Source organism: Abramis brama, assembly GCF_963993115.1.
Source record: "Abramis brama genome assembly, chromosome: 4".
NCBI lineage: Eukaryota > Metazoa > Chordata > Actinopteri > Cypriniformes > Leuciscidae > Abramis > Abramis brama.
In genome coordinates this window covers 49,733,557-49,757,244 of record NC_139966.1, presented here as the reverse complement: position 1 = coordinate 49,757,244, position 23,688 = coordinate 49,733,557, and the positions used below count along the sequence as shown (strand labels likewise).

The window sequence follows — 23,688 nt, the reverse complement described above, 5'->3', positions numbered from 1 at the left end:
CTCACCATATTTATTAAAAGCACGTCAGCACTGATGAACAGGACTCCTCCTCCACCTTATAGAGACACTTAACTGGGGAGAAACATGCAAGATAGAGGGGTGACAGTCACTCATACAGGAAACTGATTTCAGGAAACATTCCAGTTTATTTGCAGCATCAAAGCACAGCATTTGCAGATATACAAATACAAACACTGATAACTGCTTCATGTTTCTCACTTTGAGTCCATGTTTAGAAATATTATTTGGATACAAACAGAAATCAAATGTGCTGTTTTAAAGATTCATTTTAACTAATATAATATATCCAGAAGTAGCCTAAATTATCAATGCTTGTCATACTCTCCAAGTGCACAGTAAATGTAATTTCACAAAAGAGTGTAAGGAAAAGAGAATTTTGTTTAAAAATATTATAATGATTTTAAAAAGACAAAAAAAAATAATAATAATAAATACATATGCCTTTCCCCAGTTCATCATTTAGGAATACTCGACCAAGTGCAGCTTCACATGTGTGTTTAATACTGCAATACCGATCTATTCCTATGGGTGGCAGTAAAATTACTATGAGATGTTTCTGGTGGTGAACATCGACGGACTCTTTTACTGGTACAGGAGCCCCAGTTGTTCTGTGTCAGTACAATTTTACTCAAGTTTACAAACATTTCACTGCAGTATATTAACAGATTATTATTTACCCTAACAATTTCAAGAATAGTTTGAGTCGGTTCTTCTCACTGAATTGTTCAAACTTGCGCACTGAATCTTTGGAGATATTTTGTAACACGGAGAACAAATTCAGCGCTCCGTGAAGTGTGTCTTCTTTACCTAGCTACAACAATCAACTGAAACGAAACCTACAACCACATCGTTTGTCAGAAATCAAGAAGCTCTAAGTTCAAAATCTGCATGTGCAGCTTTGAATGACTCGGTTTTGCAGGTAAGGACAATTTTTAACCAAAATAATACTAAAAGTACCAAAAAGTAGAATGACATTACCATGCTTTCATTATTGGCTGCAACACTTGAGTATAGATGAAATTGCCGTGATGGCTCACAAAGGTACTGCATTTTTTTCGGTTTGTAGTTTTTGACGATGCATGGGCTGCACGGGGTCCTAATGTTCTGTTGTTGAGCATTAATAACTCATAATATAGTGGTAAAGTTATTATAAAGTGATTCATATGGTTTATAGAGAATAAATACACATTTTAAACGTGTTACGGATTGTTGACTTACACATAGCCTTATATAGCCTAAAGCAAACAAATGTGTGTGTGTCTGTGTGCATTAACTACTTGGATAAGTTCATGCTGATTCCAAGTATGGGTTACATACGTTGCCTTAACATGTCACTTTCACTTTGTTGAGCAGTCGTTGCCTAATGGTTAGAGAGTCAGACAGATAACCCAAAAGGTTCGATTCTCAATACCGACAGGAAACGAGTGAGGTGTCCTTGAGCAAAACACCTAAATCCCAATCACTCCCCAGGAGCCACAGCAAAATGATTCCCACTGCTCCGAGTGTGTGTCCACGGTTTGCAGCGTGTGTTCATTACTGCTAATGTGTGTGTACTAACTTGGAGGAAAAATTGAGATTATGGGTTACCTTCACATTTCACATTCATCTACAGCCTGAGAATGGATTTAAAAGTAAAATGACAAGTGATATGCATATTTATTATAGTGGAGCGGCTAAGTGCTTATGTTTGGCAGAATCATTCAGTTAATGATACAAGCGTGAAAATTGGCATGAGCAGTCTCCATGGGTCACTTGACAAGAAAATTGTCCGAGCCACTTGAAATTTCAAGATGGCGGCCATTTTTCAAGATGGCCGACACCTTAGTGGAGCAGTTAAGTGATATGGTGGTTTATTTGGTGATACAAGCATGAAAATTGGCATGAGCAGTCTCTGTGGGTCACTTGACAATAAGCCACCTACAGCTACTTGAAATTTCAAGATGGCGGCCATTTTTCAAGATGGCCACCACCTTAGTGGAGCAATTAGGCTTAAGAAATCATTTAGTTGGTGATACAAGCATGAAAATTGCCATGAGCTGTCTCAAAAGGTCATTTGACAAGAAACCGCCCACAGCCACTTGAAATTTCAAGATGGCGGCCTTTTTTTCAAGATTACCACCACTTAAATGGAGCAGTTAAGCGATATAATTGTTTAGTTAGTGACATAAGCATGCAAATTGGTATGAGCAGTCTTTAAGGGTTGCTTGACAAGAAAACACTCTCAGCCACTTGAAATTTCTATTTTCAAGATGGCCGACCCCTGGATCCTCAAAAGATCAATTTTCCGATAGAAATGTATTGTTTTTTTTTCATTAAGGACGATTTGGTGTCAGAAAATGTGGGTGACGTTTGGCAAAGGAGAGAAGACAAGATGAATCCCTATACATGAGGTGGTTTCAGCCATAGGACCAGAGAAAACACGTGGTATCCTCTTCTTCCATGCCTTCAGTGGTTGCGACATTGCGTCATCCTTCCATGGCAAATCAAAGAAGTCTGCCTGGAAAACATGGGACGTGTGATGAGGTCTCAAACACATTTGCAAGACTCAGCAAATGTCCCTCTGCAGTGGAGGATAGTGACCTGCAAGCTTTGGAGAGATTTGTTGTGCTAATGTATGACAGGTCCAGCGATGTCACCACTGTGAACGAGGCCAGGCTTGATCTCTTTGCCAGAAAGCAAAGACAATATGACTTGATCCCACCAACTCAAGCAGCACTCAAAGAGCATGCCAAACGTGCTTCTTATGAGGCTGGATACGTGTGGGGACAGGCATTGAAGCGACATCCACAAATGCCGAGCCCATCCGACTGGGGATGGGTTAAAAAGGACGAAGAGTGGAAAGTCTTCTGGACTCCACTTCCACCTATTGCAGAGAGTTGTTGGGAGTTGACCAAATGTGGGTGCAACAAGGCATGTACTGGAAGGTGTAAGTGCTTCAGATATGGACTCAGTTGCACATGCCTAGTTGCCCCTGCTAGAACCTATTTGCATGTTTCTTTTGCCAGTGTTAGTCCTCTATGTTTTCCGGTGTAGGCCTATGGCTCGGCTTCCCCTCGCCACATCGGCGCATCATGTTTTATTTTGTCACCAGACTATCACTGTGACATTTTCAGTTTAGTTCCTTAGTATTGTTTGAGATACTTTCTGTTTGTCATGGTTCCATGGCTGTGTCAGCCAGAGTCGCTGTTGCCTCTGGATCTGTTCTTATTGACATTCAGTATTAGTCATTGCTCAATTTTTTGTTTGGTGCACTGTTCGTTCAGCACCACAACTGTGCTAATTTATTAATCTTATTTTTGTTTCCCCACCTCTCAGTATTAATTTGACATGTTTAATAACTGTTAGTTTAAAAAAAAAAAACGTCCCTTGTGACTGTTACCTTGTCGTGGTAAGGGAGCTTGTGTACCTCAATGAACCCTGAGAGCCTGAGAGCTATGCCGGTGGAAGGCAACTCCTGACAGGCTTTACCAAACTGGACAGGTCATGGGTGAGGAGTCAGACAAAACAGTCAAACTCTCTTGACAGAGTCTTTTGGGGAACCCAATACATTTCTATGAGAAAATGTATCATTTAAAGATCCACATGGCGGGCGGCAGTAATCCAGAAAAATTGCCGCCATCTTGAAATTGTATGTTGCTGTGGGCGGTTTCTTGTCAAATGACCCTTTGAGACAGGTCATGGCAATTTTCATGCTTGTATCACCAACTAAATGATTTCTTAAAGGAACACTCCACCGTTTTTTGAAATAGGGCTTATTCACCTTCTTTCCTACATTTAGATAGGTGGACAAATGCATTTTTGTCTCAGTGCATGCATTGTTTTAGCTTGACAGGGTCGGCGTGAGCTTAGCTTAGCATAATGAATGGAATCCTTTGTTGCCAGCTAGCATGTCCTGAATAAAAGTGATATAAAAAATAAAAAAACCCTACCTAATTACTTCTTGTGGTCTGCGTATTCACAACAAGTACAAATAGCGATGCAGATTAACACTAGGCGATTTCCTATGCAGATATTGACTTGTATATTAAGGACTATATTAGGGGGAAGCACAGGCGAAGCACTGCTACTTGGGCAGGATATCTCTGCGCCCAAGTAGCAGTGCTTCGCCTGTGCTTCCCCCTAATATAGTCCCAAGTCAATATCTGCATAGGAAATCGCCTAGTGTTAATCTGCATCGCTATTTGTACTCGTTGTGAATACACAGTCCACAAGAAGTAATTAGGTAGGGTTTTTTTATTTTTTATATCACTTTTATTCAGGACATGCTAGCTGGCAACAAAGGATTCCATTCATTATGCTAAGCTAAGCTAGCGCCAACCCTGTCAAACTAAAACAATGCATGCACTGAGACAAAAATGCATTTGCCCACCTATCTAAATGTAGGTGTTCCTTTAAGCCTAATTGCTCCACTAAGGTGGTGGCCATCTTGAAATTTAAAGTAGCTGTAGGTGGCTTATTGTCTAGTGACCCACAGAGACTGCTCATGCCAATTTTCATGCTTGTATCACCAAATAAACCACCATATCACTTAACTGCTCCACTAAGGTGTCGGCCATCTTGAAAAATGGCCGCCATCTTGAAATTTCAAGTGGCTCGGACAATTTTCTTGTCAAGTGACCCATGGAGACTGCTCATGCCAATTTTCACGCTTGTATCATAAACTGAACGATTATATCACTTAGCCGCTCCACTATTATGGTTAAAACACACCTGACCACATAAAATAATAATATTTGATACAGATCAATTCTTTAGCAGGTTTATTATAAAAGTTATTTAATGGATCCAAAATAAATGCAAATGTTTTTTTTTTTTTTTTTTTGTGTGCATTTTTCACTCATAAAAAGTACAGTACATGCTGTCACCATGGTGAGGCTGTTACATCACATTTTTTGTTGGTAATTTAGCAGAAAGGGCACTGTTGTTTGTATTATTACTATTAACAAGGCCATAATAAACAATACAAAATCTCACAGAGGCATATCAATTTAAATACAAAAAAACAAAACAAAACAAAACAAAAAACAAACATAAAAACCTTAGACTTGATATATCAATAGCAATTTCACTCAAACTTTTAAGTTTTCAAATTTCTTGAACCGGCGCGGTCATTGAGCCGAATGGCCCTCCTCCTTTTTTTGACTCCTCCTCCACATCATCATAATCTGTTATTAAAAACAAAATCTTAATTCATGTTGTAATCAGATTCATATTTTAAATGAAGAACTATGAACTTAATAACTTACCTAACAGGTTTCTCACATCTTCACTCACACTCATCACATCATCATAGTCCTCCTGAACTCCCTCTGATCAAGAATGACATAAAAAACATCAGAATATAAAACACTTAAACTGCGTCCCAATTCAGAGGCTGCATCATATGAAGGCCGACTGCGTCACCGTAGCGCGACGAAGACTGTCCCAGTTCAAAGCCTCCTTCAAATGTGGCCTCCAGATGTGCCTTTGTTTCCCGTGAAATGAAGAATACAACAGACGGATCCTCCGCGGCCTTGCCTACCCAGAATTCATTGCGCTCCGGTGACGACAGGATTTTGTTTTTCGAAAACTGCCAAATTACACTTTTAAATGCAAGTATTGGGTTTCAGCTTACTCAAATATCTAATGATAGAAAAGTAAATCTTTCTAGCGGTTCAAATGTTGACACATCTTACTAAGATTTTAGTAGATAAGGTAGATTTTAGTTTATACTCTTTATTTTATATAGAAATGGACCATGGTGAACATATTTAGACAGTTTGTGAACCCTGTTTTGGTTTCGGACAGTTTAATATAACTTTCAAAAAAGTCCAGTACAAATGTTACTGCCGCTCATCATCGCTGTCACAGTTGCTAGGCGACAAGAACAATCCCCCGTAGACCGTCCCATTTAACAACACTCGTTTTGACCTTCGGGCCTTCAAAGGATGCAGCCTCTGAATTGGGACACATCTTTATCTTATTTGAGTCCCTGAATCCCTTTTCCATTTAAGTGACTTGATTACACAAAGCTCATGTCTAATACTCATGTAAACATGTAAGGGTGATAATAAAATGTAGTTCTGTTCAACCCACCTTTTTGCGAGCTCTGTCCATTAATGATGACATCGTCATAATTCTCTAGCATGTTCACTACACGTGCAAATATAAGCCAAAAAGTTAAATATAAGCCAAAAAACATTAAGGCAGTCATTTTAAAATATTATCAGTTATGAGGTTTATTTTAAAGGAATATATTTTTTTAAAAATCAATTAAAAAACACCTTTTTTGATGAAAGAGTTCTGTCCACTGGTGATGACGTCATCATAGCTCTCAGGAGTGTCTTCTACAAAATCACACATTCATCACAAACATTATTAATGACATTTAAAACTTTTTTTTTTGTCCGTTAATATACAGAAATAACTTTAATATACTGAAGTATTTCAATATGCTATTATAGAATAACAGAACGACACCTGTCTCACGATCTGGTTTCAGTCCATCAGTGATGACATCATCATAGTATCCAAGTGTGATTTCCTTCATCTCTTCTGCATCAACACAGAATGTTTGGATACAAAAGCCAAAATATGTCCTTTTTGCAGGTCATGAGACCATTAAGTTATTAATCATCTGGTAATGAATCATGTGATCAATTAAAAAGGTCACTGACCTTTCAGGACACTGTTGTTGGTGACATCATCATAATATACAGTCTTGAAATCTTTTGCTAAAATGGAGAACAGAATGTTAATATATTAATAAACAGCAGAATTTAAATAGTATTGAGTCATTAGTCAAATATTTAATAGAATTTGTTAATTACATTTATTTATTTAGGTTGATTTCAATGAAAATTATTTTGAGTGGAATGAATATGCGCTTCTGCTGTCTAACCTGAGAGAAGCTCATCAGCATCTTCATACCCAGAATGCAGTTCTTCAGAGACGAGACTTCCTGTTAAAGGAGAGAAAAACAGTCAGGAACATGTTCATCATCACAAACAGACTGAATCCTCATTTCTCATTTGGATCGTAAAGCATTGTGTTACTTACAACACAAATATTAATAACATACATTTTAAAACGTTAGAGGCAGAAATGCTAAGTTTTAGGCCTATTAGCAAACACACATGTATCCTCACATGAACCCATTCCTCACTGCCTTCCAGAAATACACACAGGAAGAGACAAACACACACACACACACACACACACACACACACACACACGTACAAACATATGAACCGCTCCTTATTACCCACTAAAAATACATACAGGAAGAAACACACACTCACTCACTCACTCACTCACTCACACACACACACATACACAACACACACACACACAACACACACACATAAACATGCACCTGCAGCTCTGTGGTTTTCTGTGAGAAGGTTTAACAGGAGCCGGAGGTTTAACAGGACTAATAATAGATGAACATCAAGTGTCTGACAGACTCTCTTATTAATAATATTAAATAAGATTCACGGCTCATGTCTCACCTCTCTGAGTGAAGTGATTGTGTCTGTGATGAATCTCCTCATAAACGGCCTCAGTCGTCGTCCTGTGTCTCCTCTTAGAGAGAGCTGTGAGTGTAGACAGACAAACCTGCTGTCAGTTCACAACACATGACTGATCACACACTGAATAACACACAATATGACAGTCTCTGGATCTCTCCTATCTCTCCTCATCACTCTGTTCTGCTGAATCAGTATAAGCAGTGGCACTAAGAGCAGTAAGAGCAAAACTCCCAGTACAACCACAAGCACAGAGAGAGACACTGGAGGAGTTTGTGGAGGAGTGACTGATGTTGAGCGCACTGTCTGAGAAACTGGAGGAGAAGCTGATGTTGTTGTGGCAGGAGTAGTGGACTCTGACAAATCTGTCAAATCTGTCAAAACAGACACAGACAGATTAAAAATCATGCAAATACACAGTTAGTAGCACTAAAATGATGTGAAAATCACTATTATCGGTCAGTGTGTTGCTCTGACTTGCACAGGTGAGTCCAGCGTGCTCTTTGTGGGAGCAGTCAGTGTGGTTCTTCAGGGAGAGAGGACAGTCCCACAGGTGAATCTCATTCCCTCTGCACTCGACTCTGTTCAGCCACACAACACCTTCACCAGCACCAAAGACTGAATTCCCATCAGCCCTCAGTGCTGCTCCACAACCCAGCTGCCTGCAGACCACCTGAGCATCGCTGATGTCCCACAGATCAGCACAGACTGAACCCCACACAGCGTTATGATACACCTCCAGCCTCCCAGAGCACCGGCCCAAACCTCCACTCAGTCTGAGAGGAACATGATCTAAATCACACACAGCAACATCACTGACCAGCAATACATTTACAATGCATTTTATGACTATTTAAAGTTGTGACAAATTATGAATGTGGAATGTGGATTTAGTGTACAAGTGCTCAGATATTAATAATTCAAGATACTGTGAATAAAGAAAATACATCCTTATAATTATCTTACTTGAACACTGTCTCTGGTGAGGAGATTCTGAGGTAGAACATGTCAGACGACTCCGAGGAGATTCAAGAGTCTGCTCCTCTAAAATTAAAACATTAAAATTTAACTCAATACTGAATAGAAAAATTATAAATATTAATAATAATTATAATGAAACAAACATGACGTTTTACAACTATCTTAAATCAGTTAAATATCATCTTACCTGAGCAGGTGATCTTGGCCACTTCATTATCACAGTCATTCTGTCCCCAGGGTGAAGATGGACACTGCCATAGAGTGGAATCATGACGTCGACATTTTAAATAATCAAGCCAGTTATGAGACTTCAGTCCCTCTGAAGAACTGGGTTCACTGCCAGATCTTCCACAGTTCAGCTCTTGACAGATCAGACTCGCTGTGTCTCTGTCCATCTGGTTTACACACACATTACCCCAGGATCCATTGTAGAAAACCTCCACATTCCCTTCACAGCCCTCAGTTAACCTGATCTCTTTAAACTCTAGATGGAAAAGGATGAGACTGAGAATCAATGCATTTAAAACAATTAACTCTTTAATGTCTTCTCACTGTCTTTTTATAAGGAGGCATACAGTGAAATAATTGGTATCAACTTTACATATATAAAATGGAGGACACTAAATCCAAAAATGTGGAAACATTCATGCATTAGTGTATAAATATATAAAACACTAAGTTTTTTTAAAATCGCTTGCACAACATTTCTGAAACTTATTTTTTTTAAACTTACAAAACCACAAAACATGAACACAAGAAGCAAAACATCACACATCTCTTGCAAAAGCAAACACTTCATTTAAATCTATATTACAGTTTTTTAAAATTGTTTTACACACTTTATACTTGAGGCCCACTTAGCGTAACCATTCACTCATATACCTAATCTTCAGACCAAGTCTGCAAAACTGCAAGCAGTCAATGTGAAAAATGTAAAACACAAAAAACTATTGTATCTTTAACTTGTTCAGTGCAGTGGAGTGTACAGGAGTTTATCACACTTAATGTATGTGCACAAAAACTGTATAAACAGTATGTATGCTCAATCGATAAACTTTACAGTTATTGAACTGAACTGACTTGAGCTGAATAATGAAACTATTGGCTTGTTAGAGCTGCTTTACAGCAGAATTTGAATTTGTTACAATTGTGAACCTTCAGTGAAACAATCTGTATTATATAAAGCGCTACAGAAATAAATGTGAATTGACATATTCAGTATATATTTACAAAATAAGCAGAAATCCAAGGGTCAAAAGTGTATTTCTTTCTCAAAAATTGAGTTTTGATTTCTAAGTGATCAAATGAGGTATATTTACACTATAAAAAGAAATGCAAGAGGGTAAAAATAATTTCTTTCTTTCTGAAAAACATTGCGTTTTGAATCCAAAGTGATCAATTCATGTTTTCACACATTGGGTGTAGGTAATCGGAAAATTATTGTACCATTTAAATGGCAGTGTTTTCTAAAATAACACAAGAAAAACACTAGTTTTGAATAATGAGAACTGTGTTAAGCATTTTGCAAAAAGTTTGTTTTACAAATGCTAACTGAGTGTAAAGCAGATAATGTGTTTGCAGTTTTGCACACTTGGTCTGAAGATTAGGTATATGAGTGAATGGTTTCTCTAAGTGGGCTCAAATACCACTTATAGTGTGTAAGCAATTTAAAGCAAAACTGTAATACTAACCAAAAATGTGTTTCTTTATTTACACTTTGTCTTCTGATCCAATCACTAGTTGTAAGATTTATGGCTTTCATTCACTAAAAAGAACCAAACCATTAGAGTTATTTGTTCGGAAATCAGACTACATTTGTGGCACTCTGTGTTTTACGAGTTCACACTTACAAATGATTAGAGTAAAAGCGGATGTGTATTTGGCGTGCTGTCCGAGGGAGAGCTCTGAGCTCAGAATGTGTCCCGAACCCAGAGTACTCCCCCCGTATCTCTGGTTAGGATAGTAACCGAGTGTGAGGAGACAGAAAACACTGTCGAGGAAAATAGGCGAGTCGGCTACGTATTTATAGACCCCGTTTCATGCTGATTGGATAGATCATTTGAACGTGCTCCCCATGAACTTTGTTAATACAACATCAGTTAGTGCTGTAGATTCATAGTGTCGTGTTGCGGTGCAAGTAGTTTAGAAAACTCTGTCAGAGTATTTTTGTATATTTAACATGTATAAATACACTTGATCACATACATAGGTTATTGAAATGTTTTAAAATATCATCAAGTTACTATTTAACTTATTGTTTGCTGTTCACCTGAGCACACGACTCCTACATCCTCCTTGTGTTGACAGTCATGTTTCCCCCAGCCTGGAGAAGAGCAGTTCCACAGGGACGTCTCATTCCCCTCACACTCCACCTCATCCAGCCATATGGGTCCAGAACCAGGACCAAACCAGGCTGGTACCTGCTGGTTACTGAGGGCCACTCCACACTGCAGCTGTCTGCACACCACATGGGCATCTTTAATATCCCAGGAGTCATCACACACTGTCCCCCATGAGCCGCTGTGAAAAACCTCCAGCCTCCCTGCACAGTCTCCCCCAGAACCCACCAGCCTGATGGACCCGTGACCTGATATTCAGAGAGAGAAAAACAGTGCTTGTACATGAACATTATTTATCATTAACAACTAAAGAATCTGCCTAGATGATGATTTTCTCACCAAAGTGTTTGATTGACAGCTGTTGTGTGGAGCTGCAGTTGAGAGTTTGTGGAGAGCTGCAGTTCCTCAGATGAGCTTCACTCTCTGGAGAGAATATTTATTTGTAATTCAGTATTTATCTAAAATGTATAACATTTTAATCTGAAACCAATGACTTTATCACGGTGTGAATTTACTCACCAGAGCAGACGACTCCAACATCTCGTCTATGAGAACATTCAGCTCGACTCCATGAAGAGACGGAACATTCTGAGAGTTTTGTTTCATTCCCGTCACAATCAAACACATCAGCCCAGATTTCACCACTTCCCTCTCCAAACCAGTCTGATCCCACAACAGACACAGCAATCCCACAATTCAGCTGTCTACAGAGGACACTGGCAGCTCTCATATCCCAGCATGCATCACACACTGTGCCCCATTCATTGAGGAACCGAAGCTCCACTCTTCCAGAACAAGAGTCTGAGCCGTTTATTCCATTGACCAGTCTGAGATCAGTGTAACCTGTGCAGAGAGCTGGCAGCTTATTTAAACATGAAACTAGAGTCCAGATAATTGAGCAATACAACATCAGTATATTAGGTATGTAATTTATCTAAATAAATGCCAAATGTTTATACTTAACCAGAACAAATCACTCCCACATCATTGTCATGAGAACAGCTGTGTATCTGTGAAGATGATCGTGAACAGTCGTCTATTTGAGACTCATTTCCTCTGCACTGAATCTCCTCTGACCAAACTCGACCCTTTCCTTTTCCAAAAGCATCTTCTCCCAGCACCTGTACAGGAGCCCCACAGTCCAGCTCTCTACACACAACCTCTGCATCCTGCTGGTCAAAGGCAGCGTCACACACTGTGCCCCGTCCTTCTGTACGAAGGATCTCCACTCTCCCAGAACACAGGTGAAACCCGTCCACAAGTCGAAGTCGTTGCTCTGAGTCTTTGAATTATAAAGACAGATCATTAATTAAACAAATTTATTCACCTGGAACACTAGAAAAATCTTAATTCAATTTTGACACTTTGTATTTCATTAATTCACTTAATCTGCACTTATTTTATCTGTAATTTTATTTTTCATCTGGAATTTTATAATCTTCATTAAATAAAGAATGTAAATAAGACTGGCAAATCAGACTGTGAATAATAAAAAAAACATTACATAGGCCTATTTAGTGGGGATTCTCTGCATCATATTTTATTATAAGAAAATAAGGAATGGGGATATATATAATATCATAAACAAATTAATTAAACAGATTGCATGTTTCATAAAATTGACACTGATGAAGTTTGTCCTCACCAGCATACAGAAACATTACATTGCTTGAGTGAGAATTATGAAAGAGTGATGTGATAAGCTGAGGGGAAGCTTACCTGTACAGACGACACCAGCATCTTGACCATGATTACAGTACTGTGCCAATTGGCTTAATGATGTGCAGTCTTTCAGTGCAGTCTCTGATCCACTACACTGTACATATGCCATTGAAATTGGTCCTGATCCACGTCCAAAGTGAGCGTCATATGTTGCTTTTACAGCCGTCCCACAGTCCAGCTCTCTACACACCACTGCAGCATCAGCAATATCCCAGAAACCATGACACACTGTTCCCCACTGACCATCATGAAGAACCTCCACTCTTCCAGCACAGGGATTACTGCCATTCACCAACCTCACACTCACACTGTCTACACATGAGTGACAGGGAGACAACTAGTAAATATACCAATGTAAGTGTAACATTACATGTAAATGATTTCAGCTCATATGAAAGAATAAAGTACCTCATGTACCTACCAGAGGTGCTGAGTTTTACCAGATAGCACAGAAACATCAGCATCAGACAGCTCTTCATCTTCTGCTCGACACACACTCGTCAGCTCAGAATGCAGCACAAGTTTCTCCTCTGCTCCCTCAAACTCACTGAAGAAACTGGCTCCTGTCAGTCCCCTAAAGAGAGAGAGACTCTCACAGCTGCCAATGACACTCACTGTTACCTTATTAGACACAACAGAGGAAATCATCAAACAACTTCAGTGACAAATCAGAGGAGGCATTTCTGATTTACACCATATATATCAAGAGAACATCTGCGTTGATGAACGGGACTCCTCCTCCACCATAAAAAACACACTTCACAGAGGATAGAATCATATCTTTCATAAGTCAGGATGGAGATAAAGTCACACTAAACTCAAAGGAGATTGATAGAGAAACACTGCAGGTTATATTCAGCATCAAAGCCTGTCACTGCACACAGGAGATACAAGACTGGTGACTGATTTTTGTAAGTCTGATCACTTCAAACACTTGTGACTTAGTAGAAAATATTTTTTTCATGAATTATTTGAATAAATTTACAATTTTAATCTCATTGTTTCTGGATAAATTATGCATAATATCACTAAATGTGGAATATACTGCTTTGTTCTTTTATTCTAAAAATACAATTGTATTACACCATACTACAACTATATTGTTGCTAAGCTATTCAGATGTGTTTTTATTAAATAAATTAAATATTATCTACATAAATAGGTAAACCTATTTAAATAAAAATAAAAATAACAGCAATGAATGTGTGTTTAATGCTGTATTTGTCCAGCAGATGGCAGCAAAACACCTCTTATTGTAAAGACTATAGTGTTGCACATGAGGGAGAGTGAATCAATGGTTTTTCTTCAGTTATATCAACATTTATAAGTAACTTGTTTCATGTAGTAGAGCTCATTTCACTGCACACTGATTTTACACTTTATCTGCTGTTGGGCCATTCCGCCGAATGGGTGACATTTGCTTGTTGTAACTTAAAAATTAAACTTTATTTTTTAATCTTTTTTCAACACTGAATCTACACATATTTAACTCAGGCAACTTTATTTTTCATAAATCTCAGGCAACTTTATTTTTTACAAGGTTTCTAAGCAGAAGATGGACGCATGTTTTCTCATTTTAAAATGATGTTTAAAAGCATGTCAGTTTTCCTTTGTTTTCCCCACAGTTAAGTGTTTTATTTTAAAGAAATTGTTTGTTATATGTTCAAATAACTGATATTTGTGACAAAAAAAACAAACAAAACAAAAAAAAAAAACACTATATTAAGACCAGGTGTATTTTAATAAAAAACACAAAGCCATTTTTTTCATTTTAAAGAAGACCGAAGCCTCAAGTTATCATTTTTTTAATAATTTAATTTATTAAACAATTGTATAAATGGAACAAACAAAACTGATAAAAAACAGTGGTTTACCTTTTTTTTTTTTTTTTTAAATGTAACAGAAATGAACACTTGGTAACAGGAATGAGTGTCCATATGTGTGTGTATGTGTGTGTATGAGAGAGTGTACATGACTGTGTGTGCATGTGTGTATGAGAGAGTGTACATGACTGTGTGTGCATGGGATTTCTGTGTTGAAGTGATGTACTATGTGCTAGTAGTACTTCACAGTGAAGGAGGTGGAAGAGAAAGAAGGAGAGAGAGGGAGGGAGAGAGTGTGAAGTTAAGACAGAAAGGGGGGAAAGGAGGGTTGCGGTGTGTTTCGCTCTTTCCCTTGCAGGATGCCATGGGTGTGTGTTTCTGGCACCTGAATAGTTTGGGTTCTCTTACGAGAGGTCTCTCGTACTGCGTAAGAGTATCTTACGCTAGGGGGAAAATCCTTTTTCCGCGAGATATTGAAGCCAAAAGTTATCCTTAATTTTGTAATAATGCAAAACGCGTTGCGGCAGCATACAGACATAGGCGAGACAGCTCGCGCGCCTATTGGCTGTTCTGCGGCAACTGCAGCAGCCTATCGAGCGAGGCCTGGCGTGACGCCAGACCCAATGAGGGTGCTTCGCGCCCGCTGCGTCACGTCCCGCCGAAACGGGCGTGGTCTAGGCCTATAAATACGGCTCGTAGGCAGCTATTATCTGATTTTTTCATCCTTCAAGCGAAGCACACGCATCACTGGAGCTGGAGAAGAAGCCGCGCCGTCTGAGAGAGAGCACCTTCAGCGGGACGAGTCACTGAAGTCGCTGGCCGCGCCGCCTTCTTTGCCTTCCTGCTGCGCTTGTCGACGCCGCTGACGAGGAAGCCCTGCTGGGAGAGGATGATTCCTGCTCTATCCTGGCGTCAGGCAGTGAGGATTGGGCGAGCTCTGAGGATCTCGCGCCCGCTGCCCGCGCTGCGTCAGGCAAAAGAGCGTCCATTGAGATGGAGCTCATGCGGATACTCGCACAGGCCGCGGCGAGCCTCGGCCTCGAGTGGTCTTCGCCCGAGCAGCCCGCTCACAACCGGCTGGATGGCTTTTTTCTGCCCGGGGAGCGCGCTTCGCCTGCGTCCAAACCAGCGCCCTTTCTTCCTGAGTTACACGAAGAAGTCGCTAAGTCCTGGAACGCCCCCTATTCTGCTAGAGTGCGTCCCGCTGTTTCTTTGGCATTCTCTGCACTTGACGATGCCAAGAACAGGGGATACCTCTCGCTGCCGCCGGTCGAAGAGGCGATAGCGGCCCACTTATGCCCGCCCTCCGCTGGACGGCGCGCTAAGCTGGCCCTTCCCTCTAAAGCTTGCTGCACCACGTCAAGCTTTCTCCGCCGCGCTTTCGTATTATGGCTTCTCTCACCGTGACTGAGAGACACCTGTGGCTGACGCTCTCAGAAATGGCCGAGTCCGAGCGCACCGCGTTCCTCGATGCCCCGCTTTCTCCCGCTGGCCTCTTTGGATCCTCCGTCAAGGATTTTGCGGAGAGATTCGCAGAGGTACAGAAAGCGTCACAGGCTATGAACCATGTTATGCATGTCTCACGGTTTCTGTAAAAACGAAACCAGCGTGCGTTCGCTTCACTCAAGCGAACGACGTTTTCAGTGTGATAAATGTGCCCGCTGTCCCGCGCCCACACCCACGCATAGACATGACAGTTCCTACGGTACTCGCTCAGCCCTCCCCCTCGCGGTTGACCGCCGCAGAGGAGTCGAGCGCCGCAGAGGAGTCGAGCGCGAGCAATCTGCCCGCTGTTATCAGCGCGCCCCATGCCTCAAATGTCACGAGCGCGACGCTTGTGTTACAGCACACCGAAGCCTCTCCATCGCTAAGCGAACGGAGCGCGCCTCGCATTCAACCCCTAGCTATTCATGCAGACGCATGGGCAAAGCTGCCCGGGGTTTCGAAGTGGGTGCTGGACATTATAAAGAGAGGCTATTCGCTACAGTTTCGCCGGCGCCCTCGCCGCTATGCGGCGCGCGTCGAGACCACGGTAAAAGCAAAAGTTGCACATCTACTTCGAGCCGAAGTGACGAAACTATTGAACAAAGGGGCCATAGAGCCTCTATCTCAAGTTCAGAGCGAAGGAGGGCTATACAGCAGATACTTCCTGGTACCGAAAAAAGACGGGGGTCTCAGACCCATACTAGATCTAAGGCAACTGAACAGAGTGCTTGTGAAGCATCAGTTCAGGATGCTCACGACCAGAAAAATCCTCGCGCATATTCGCCAAGGAGATTGGTTCGTGTCGATAGATCTGAAAGACGCGTATTTTCAAATACAGATAGCGTCACGTCACAGGCGATATTTGAGATTCGCCTTCGAGGGCCAGGCATATCAGTACACAGTCCTGCCGTTCGGTTTATCCCTGGCACCCCGTACATTTACGAAGTGCATGGATGCGTACTGAACTATTTGGACGATTGGCTGATTCTAGCGCAATCCCGCTCAGTGCTCGTAGAGCACACGACTATTTTACTCGATCACTTTGAGAATCTGGGTCTCAGTGTCAACTGGGCGAAGAGCTCTCTGTCTCCCAGTCAGAAGATATCTTTCCTGGGCACAGAGCTGGACTCGCTGTCCATGATAGCGCAACTATCACCACAGCGCGCGGTAGACATTCAGCGCACAGCGAACTCGTTCCGCTGCAGCGCGTCTGTCCCGCTCAAGAGATTTCAGAAGATGCTGGGTCTCATGGCCTCAGCATCATCAGTGCTCCAGCTGGGCTTGCTCCGCATGCGCCCGCTGCAGTTCTGGCTGAAAGCGCGAGTCCCACGCCAAGCGTGGGCATCCGGTCTGCTTCGCCTCAAGGTCAATCAGAAGTGCGTCACAGCTCTGAAACCTTGGAAAGCGGACGACTGGTACCAATCAGGTGTAAGCCTGGGGACATCCTCGAGGGTGAGGGTGGTGTCCACGGACGCATCCACCTCGGGATGGGGAGCGCTGCTCGAGGGCAGACCGTTCTTTGGCCAGTGGTCAGAACGGGAGAAGCTCCTGCACATAAACTGCCTCGAAATGCTGGCGGTAGACAACGCACTGAAGCGTTTTTGTCCCCACATAAAAGGCTGCCACGTCCTGGTCCGCTCGGACAGCATGTCCGTGGTGGCCTATATAAATCGCCAGGGCGGCCTCAGGTCCAAGAACCTGTACAGGCTAGCAGAACGCCTCCTGGTATGGGCTCAGCGCAACCTGCGCTCGCTAAGGGCAGCGCACGTGCCGGGGCTCCTAAACATAGGACCAGACAGACTGTCCAGGAACAATGTTCCGGCAGGCGAATGGTCTCTACACCCACAGACAGTCCAACTGCTGTGGAAGAAATTCGGCAGAGCGGAAGTAGACCTGTTCGCGTCTCAAGAAAATGCTCACTGCCCGGAATTTTTCTCCAAGAGCAGGGACGCGCTGGCTCATGTATGGCCCCGCCGCCCGCTCTATGCTTTTCCCCCCGTCTCTCTCCTGCCTCAGGTGATAGAGCGGATCAGGGAAGAAGGATGCTCGGTACTGCTCGTAGCGCCGCTCTGGGAAAACCAGCCTTGGTTCCCAGTAGTGATGCAGTTAGCGAGCACTGCCCCGTGGCCAGTACCAGTGAGGAGAGACCTCCTCTCTCAAGCCCACGGTTCGATCTGGCATCCTCACCCGGAATTGTGGTCCCTTCATGTCTGAGCCATCAACGGGTACATGTCGAACTCCCTGAGGGAGTATTAAACACGATCACGCAGGCTAGAGCTCCATCTACGAGACAACTCTACTCCTCGAAGTGGTCAGTGTTTTCAGGCTGGTGCACAGCCCGTGATGTGTCACCCACAGACTGTGGAGTGACGGAGGTGCTTTCCTTCCTGCAAGAGCTGTTGGATAAGGGCAGGACCCCTTCCACACTCAAAGTCTATGTGGCGGCTATAACAGCGTTCTCAAGAACAACGCTTGGTCAGTCAATAGGAAGGAACGATTTAGTCATCCGCTTCCTTAGAGGGGCTAAGAGACTGAATCCTCCCAGACCTCCCTCAGTCCCCGTATGGGACCTTTCTACGGTACTGGAAGCCATGAAAGGTGGCCCATTCGAGCCTTTGCAGACGATTGATCTGAAACATCTGTCTTTCAAGACCGTGTTTCTGCTGGCTCTCGCTTCAGTGAAGCGCATAGGGGACTTACACGCGCTCTCTGTGAGCGCGACGTGCATGGAATTTGGGCCTAATGACTCAAAAGTTATACTCAAACCTAAGCACGGTTATGTTCCAAAATCCCTCAACACACCGTTTAGGGCGCAGGTCATCTCCCTGTCAGCCCTACCGGTCCCTGATGAGGAAAGAGACGCGGGCCTCCTCCATTACGAGCTTATGTGTCTCGCTCGTCTGCTTTCAGACAGACAGAGCAGCTCTTTGTTTTGTTCAGCGGGCGTTCTAAGGGACTGGCCGCGTCGAAACAGAGCCTATCCAGATGGATAGTTGATGCTATAGCGCTAGCATACGCCTCCAAGGGCATGCAGTGCCCGTTGGGTGTCAGAGCGCACTCCACGAGAGGTATGGCCTCTTCGTGGGCCTGGTCGAGTGGGATTGCCTTGCAAGATATTTGTACGGCGGCAGGCTGGGCCTCCCCGTCTACATTTATAAGGTTCTACAAACTAGAGGTTCCCGCCTTGCAGGCCAGGCTGCTGTCGGTCTAGTTAACCAGTATTATCTGACCTGATGCTATCAGCTCAGAATGCTGCGTCTACTGAGCACAGCTCATAATCGACTGTGGAAAGCAGTAGCACAAGACGTGCCCGGGCAGACTGTGTAAGACCCACATTTTCCCATCAGTTCAGGCCGTACCCCGCCCTGTCTGTATGATGTATTCGCGTCTAAGCGACGCTGCCATATGTGGAAGAGTGCGGCTTCGCCCCTCCCTCTTCCCGAACTCCCTGTGAGTTCCCTGAGTGATTATGCACTATATGAGCCCCTGGCTTTCGCCCTTGGGCCTTTGGTGTCAGATCTCAGCATGCACAGCGTTTTGCATTGGGTCCCCTAGCGTAAGATACTCTTACGCAGTACGAGAGACCTCTCGTAAGAGAACGTACTCGGTTACTAACGTAACCTCGGTTCTCTCTAGAAGAGGGAACGAGTACTGCGTATCTTGCCGTGCATGCGCACGCTCTGGTTGCTTCTATGATAAAAAAAACAGATAATAGCTGCCTACGAGCCGTATTTATAGGCCTAGACCACGCCCGTTTCGGCGGGACGTGATGCAGCGGGCGCGAAGCACCCTCATTGGGTCTGGCGTCATGCCAGGCCTCGCTCGATAGGCTGCTGCAGTTGCCGCAGAACAGCCAATAGGCGCGCGAGCTGTCTCGCCTATGTCTGTATGCTGCCGCAACGCGTTTTGCATTATTACAAAATTAAGGATCATTTTTGACTTCAATATCTCGCGGAAAAAGGATTTTCCCCCTAGCGTAAGATACTCTTACGCAGTACTCGTTCCCTCTTCTAGAGAGAACCGAGGTTACGTTAGTAACCGAGTACGTTTTCTCAATCTTCTACAAAATACAAGAAAGACAAAGACAAAAAGTTTAAGTCACTTCATGGCAGACTGGCTCTCTGGAAGCATGATATTCACATTGTAAAACTAATACTAATGTCTACAATTTAAAAAAATACAACCTTAAAACTCATAATTCAGGTGAATAGTATTATATATCAACTAATATTTACAATATTAAATCAACAAAACAGAGGACTCTGCTCACTCCTGTTTAACTCACTCCTGTTATTTTTCATATGCGTAACAGGACTGAAAGTAACCCGATTGAGTTTTTAAGCAAAAAAGTTATCAAATACATGACATATGGCAACACATGCTAATAGCATGAGGACACTGAACAAATTCTAGTGACTTACCAAATTAAAATAAACAAATAACATCTAAGAAATAATTTAGGTAACAGGACAGTACGTTGAGATTGACCTTCTCGGTCATATTTACAATTTTATAAAATATACAGAAATTAAAATAAGAGGACTTACTTATGGTCTTCCCATTGCCTTCAGAAGATCCAGATGATGCAACGTCCTGTTGAAAATGTGTCTTTTCAGAGGGGTTAGGGGTAACAGGACTTATATATTAGATACAATTTTTCTCATAAAAAAAACCAAAAACATTTGAAAGCATAGATTAGTTATAAAGTCACACAAAAATGCAACAAAAAAAAGATTTATGAAGGATTTTAATCCTAAAGAGAGTGGGGACATGCAACAAATGCTATTTTTTAGTGTTCTAGGTAGTTTTTATGAATGTTTTTAATTATACATTTTAAATTTGCAGTTAGCTTAATGTGCGGGACACTTTGCTTAATAATAAAATGTATTTTAGAGTTAATTTTCATGCATTTTTATACATATAATATCGTGGGGACAGAAATGTGAAAGTTATTATTCGGTGGAATGCAGCCTAGCCTAGACCCAGAGTGACTGAATGTAGGGTTATTCACTCTCTTTAGCGGGATTTTAATATAAGGTTTTTCACTGACAATCTTTTACATTTGCCCTGTAATCTTGATTATTTGGCCTTTTCATATGAGTTTAGCATGTACATGATGATGGTTCATTATATAGAAGAAATGGAAATATTTATCACTACATCCGCTCTCCACACTTCACTCATTTACTGGATTTAATTAAGTTAATACCAACTTTTTTTTTCTTTTCTGTATAGACCTGGAAGAGTAACACTTGTAAGAGCTGTAAACACAGAGGATGTAAATAATAGCAGGACGTGTCAACTATTATCTGTCTGTCAATGGTGTAAAAGTTCATTTTAATTGGTTCTTGCTTAAATAAAAATACTTGATACCCCCTCATTCAAACCTTAGCAAGTTCAACTTGAGTTGAGATCAAACAGGAAATTTCACCACTCTTCCTGTTCCCCTTGACATTGTGGTGGTGGGACATCAACGTCGTAAAGTGACAGTTCTGCTCACCAATAACGTCAGCAGTGCCAGCGATGATGACTAAGACTAATCTGCATTTCACTTCTCAAAGTCTTAACATTCCTAAAGACGAAAAGGATTGCTGATGTGTTGCACTCTCTCTGTTTCTTTCAGCTGGGACCCACAGCAGGCATTCAGTACAAGACAATAAATGATGTTTCCTGAATTAATCAGCATAATTCCCCGTATTGGATCTAGCTTTGGATTGTACATGATCCTGAGCTGTTGAAGGACGGTCAAGGTAAGCAGAGCTGGAATCATGTCAGAGATCGGACACGTTAGAGACACACGGGTCACCAGCAGTGGCTCAGACCAGGATGAGAAGCAGCCGAAAAGGCAGCCAAGGAAAAGTGTAAAGAAGAACGCAGGATGGGGACACATTGCTATGTTGGACAAAATAGAGGACTTCTTTCAGATCTGTGACAGCGAGGGAAAAGGCTTCATCACACGCACTGATATGAGGGTAAAGTAGGGGCCCTTAACTTTACAGGTCCTTCACCACTTGATATTTTCATTCTTTCATTGTTATTATTTAAAAAAAATTTTTTTTACATCTGCCATACAGCTCTGTATTATGTTTTTGTATTTTTTAGCTTTCTATGGCCACAATTTTTTTGAATTAAAATATTAAGGGTGCTTATGTTTCTGTTACAGTTCAGGCAAGGAAAGAGGAGCAGAGGACCTAAATTGTAGTAGTCTTTTATTTACAAAAATGAAAACAAAGATAATCCAAAACACTGGAATCATAGGAATAGATAAATGTAACAGTTTCTGCTCCTAAAGACAACACAGGATAATTGAACTGAAACAATCTGAGAGCTTAAATACACAGGCTAAATTAGGAACCAAACAAGACACAGGTGAACATAATCAATTAACCAATGAGTAACCATAGTAACAAAGGACAAGCAAACAGGAGCTAAACACAGGAAGGAAACACAACAGAAGAGTCCACAAACAGAACATAACCATAACAGTTGCATTATTTTCCCTCCTGTTTAAAAGGATTTGTTATTTACAATGTTCTATTAGTACAAAGGGTTTGGGTGTTAGACTGAATATCTAGATGGCTGAAAATAGTGTTTATGATGTCATTTTTCCATCTGTTTCTTGAGTATTTAATCATACTGTATACATCATTCTCTCTATCTTAGAGGCTATAAAGAATTGCCACTCACTGCTGAGGAACTCGAGAACGTTTCTGACTCACTAGACCTTGACAAAAATGGATACCTGACCATGGGAGAGTTTTCCTCCGGATTCAGTGAGTTTATGATCATCTCCTTCCAGTCAAGAGGATCTATTCAAAAATCATTTGTTATTTGGTACATATTTATAGCACAGCAAATTACACACTTTTACAAGGTGTATCTGTAACTGTTTCTCAGGTAACTTTATTTATGGACGAAGAGTTTCCAAGACTGAGGAACTAATGAATACACCCTCTCAGAGCTCAGGGGATGAAGATGATGAAGAGAGACATTTTAGCGTGTTGATGGAGAGCTTGGGTGCTAGCAATGTGTTTGAGGAGTCAGTACTGATGTTTTGCCTCTGCATTGCAATAAAACATTAGCTTTATATTGCTACAAGCAGTAACAGTTCTCTCTTCACTTCAGCCCGAGTGAGGTTCGCAGCCTGTGGACTCGGCTCAGGAAGGATGAGCCTCACCTCTTGTCCAACTTTGAAGAGTTCCTGGCCCGTGTCACATATCAAATCAAAGAGGCACAACAAGAGAGGAAGGAGATGGAGAGCACCCTCAGAAGGTGACATGATGATTCTTTATGCAACATGAAATGAGAATGAATTTAGAGCAGTGCCATCTAAAGTCGTCCATGTTAAAGAGCCAATAATCTGCTTTGTTTTCTTAATTTCCCCCCATGTTACTTGTGAATAATCCCCGTTTAGAGGCTTAATGTAATTCCCAATAGAATGCTGTTTTATCCCAGTCCAGTGACCACCAAGCTGAGGACTTACCCAGGTTTTTACAGTACTTCTGGTGGGAATAAAATGTATTTTGATCAAATCTAGGTCAGAATGATGTGATTTGCAACATGTATTGTTTAACATTAAATCTCATGATCCTTTAATTATTACCTAACTGGATGTTCAGGTCTGAGCCAGTGTTTTATTGAATATAAATACTGTGAGAATTTGGAAAAAATTATATAATATGAAAGACTTGTTTGTGGTTTATCTTTTGATTGTATTAGGCAAAATGCATGTTTTAACATTGAACGCCATTGTCATTGCACAGGAAAGCAGCCACACATGACAACTAAATTCGCAGATTGTATGAGGAA

The 23,688-nt window shown here is 41.7% G+C and overlaps 1 protein-coding gene across 1 annotated transcript; it reads left to right on the top strand.

Annotated features, from left to right (window-relative positions):
• Positions 1-21,749: 21,749 nt before the first annotated feature.
• Positions 21,750-23,688, top strand: LOC311080737 (EF-hand calcium-binding domain-containing protein 4B-like). The gene is made up of 5 exons (XM_084110854.1): positions 21,750-21,851; positions 22,543-22,652; positions 22,777-22,918; positions 23,005-23,151; positions 23,643-23,688. Exons 2-5 carry the CDS (start codon positions 22,628-22,630, stop codon positions 23,665-23,667), a joined length of 339 nt encoding a protein of 112 aa, XP_083966980.1. The 5' UTR covers positions 21,750-21,851; positions 22,543-22,627; the 3' UTR covers positions 23,668-23,688.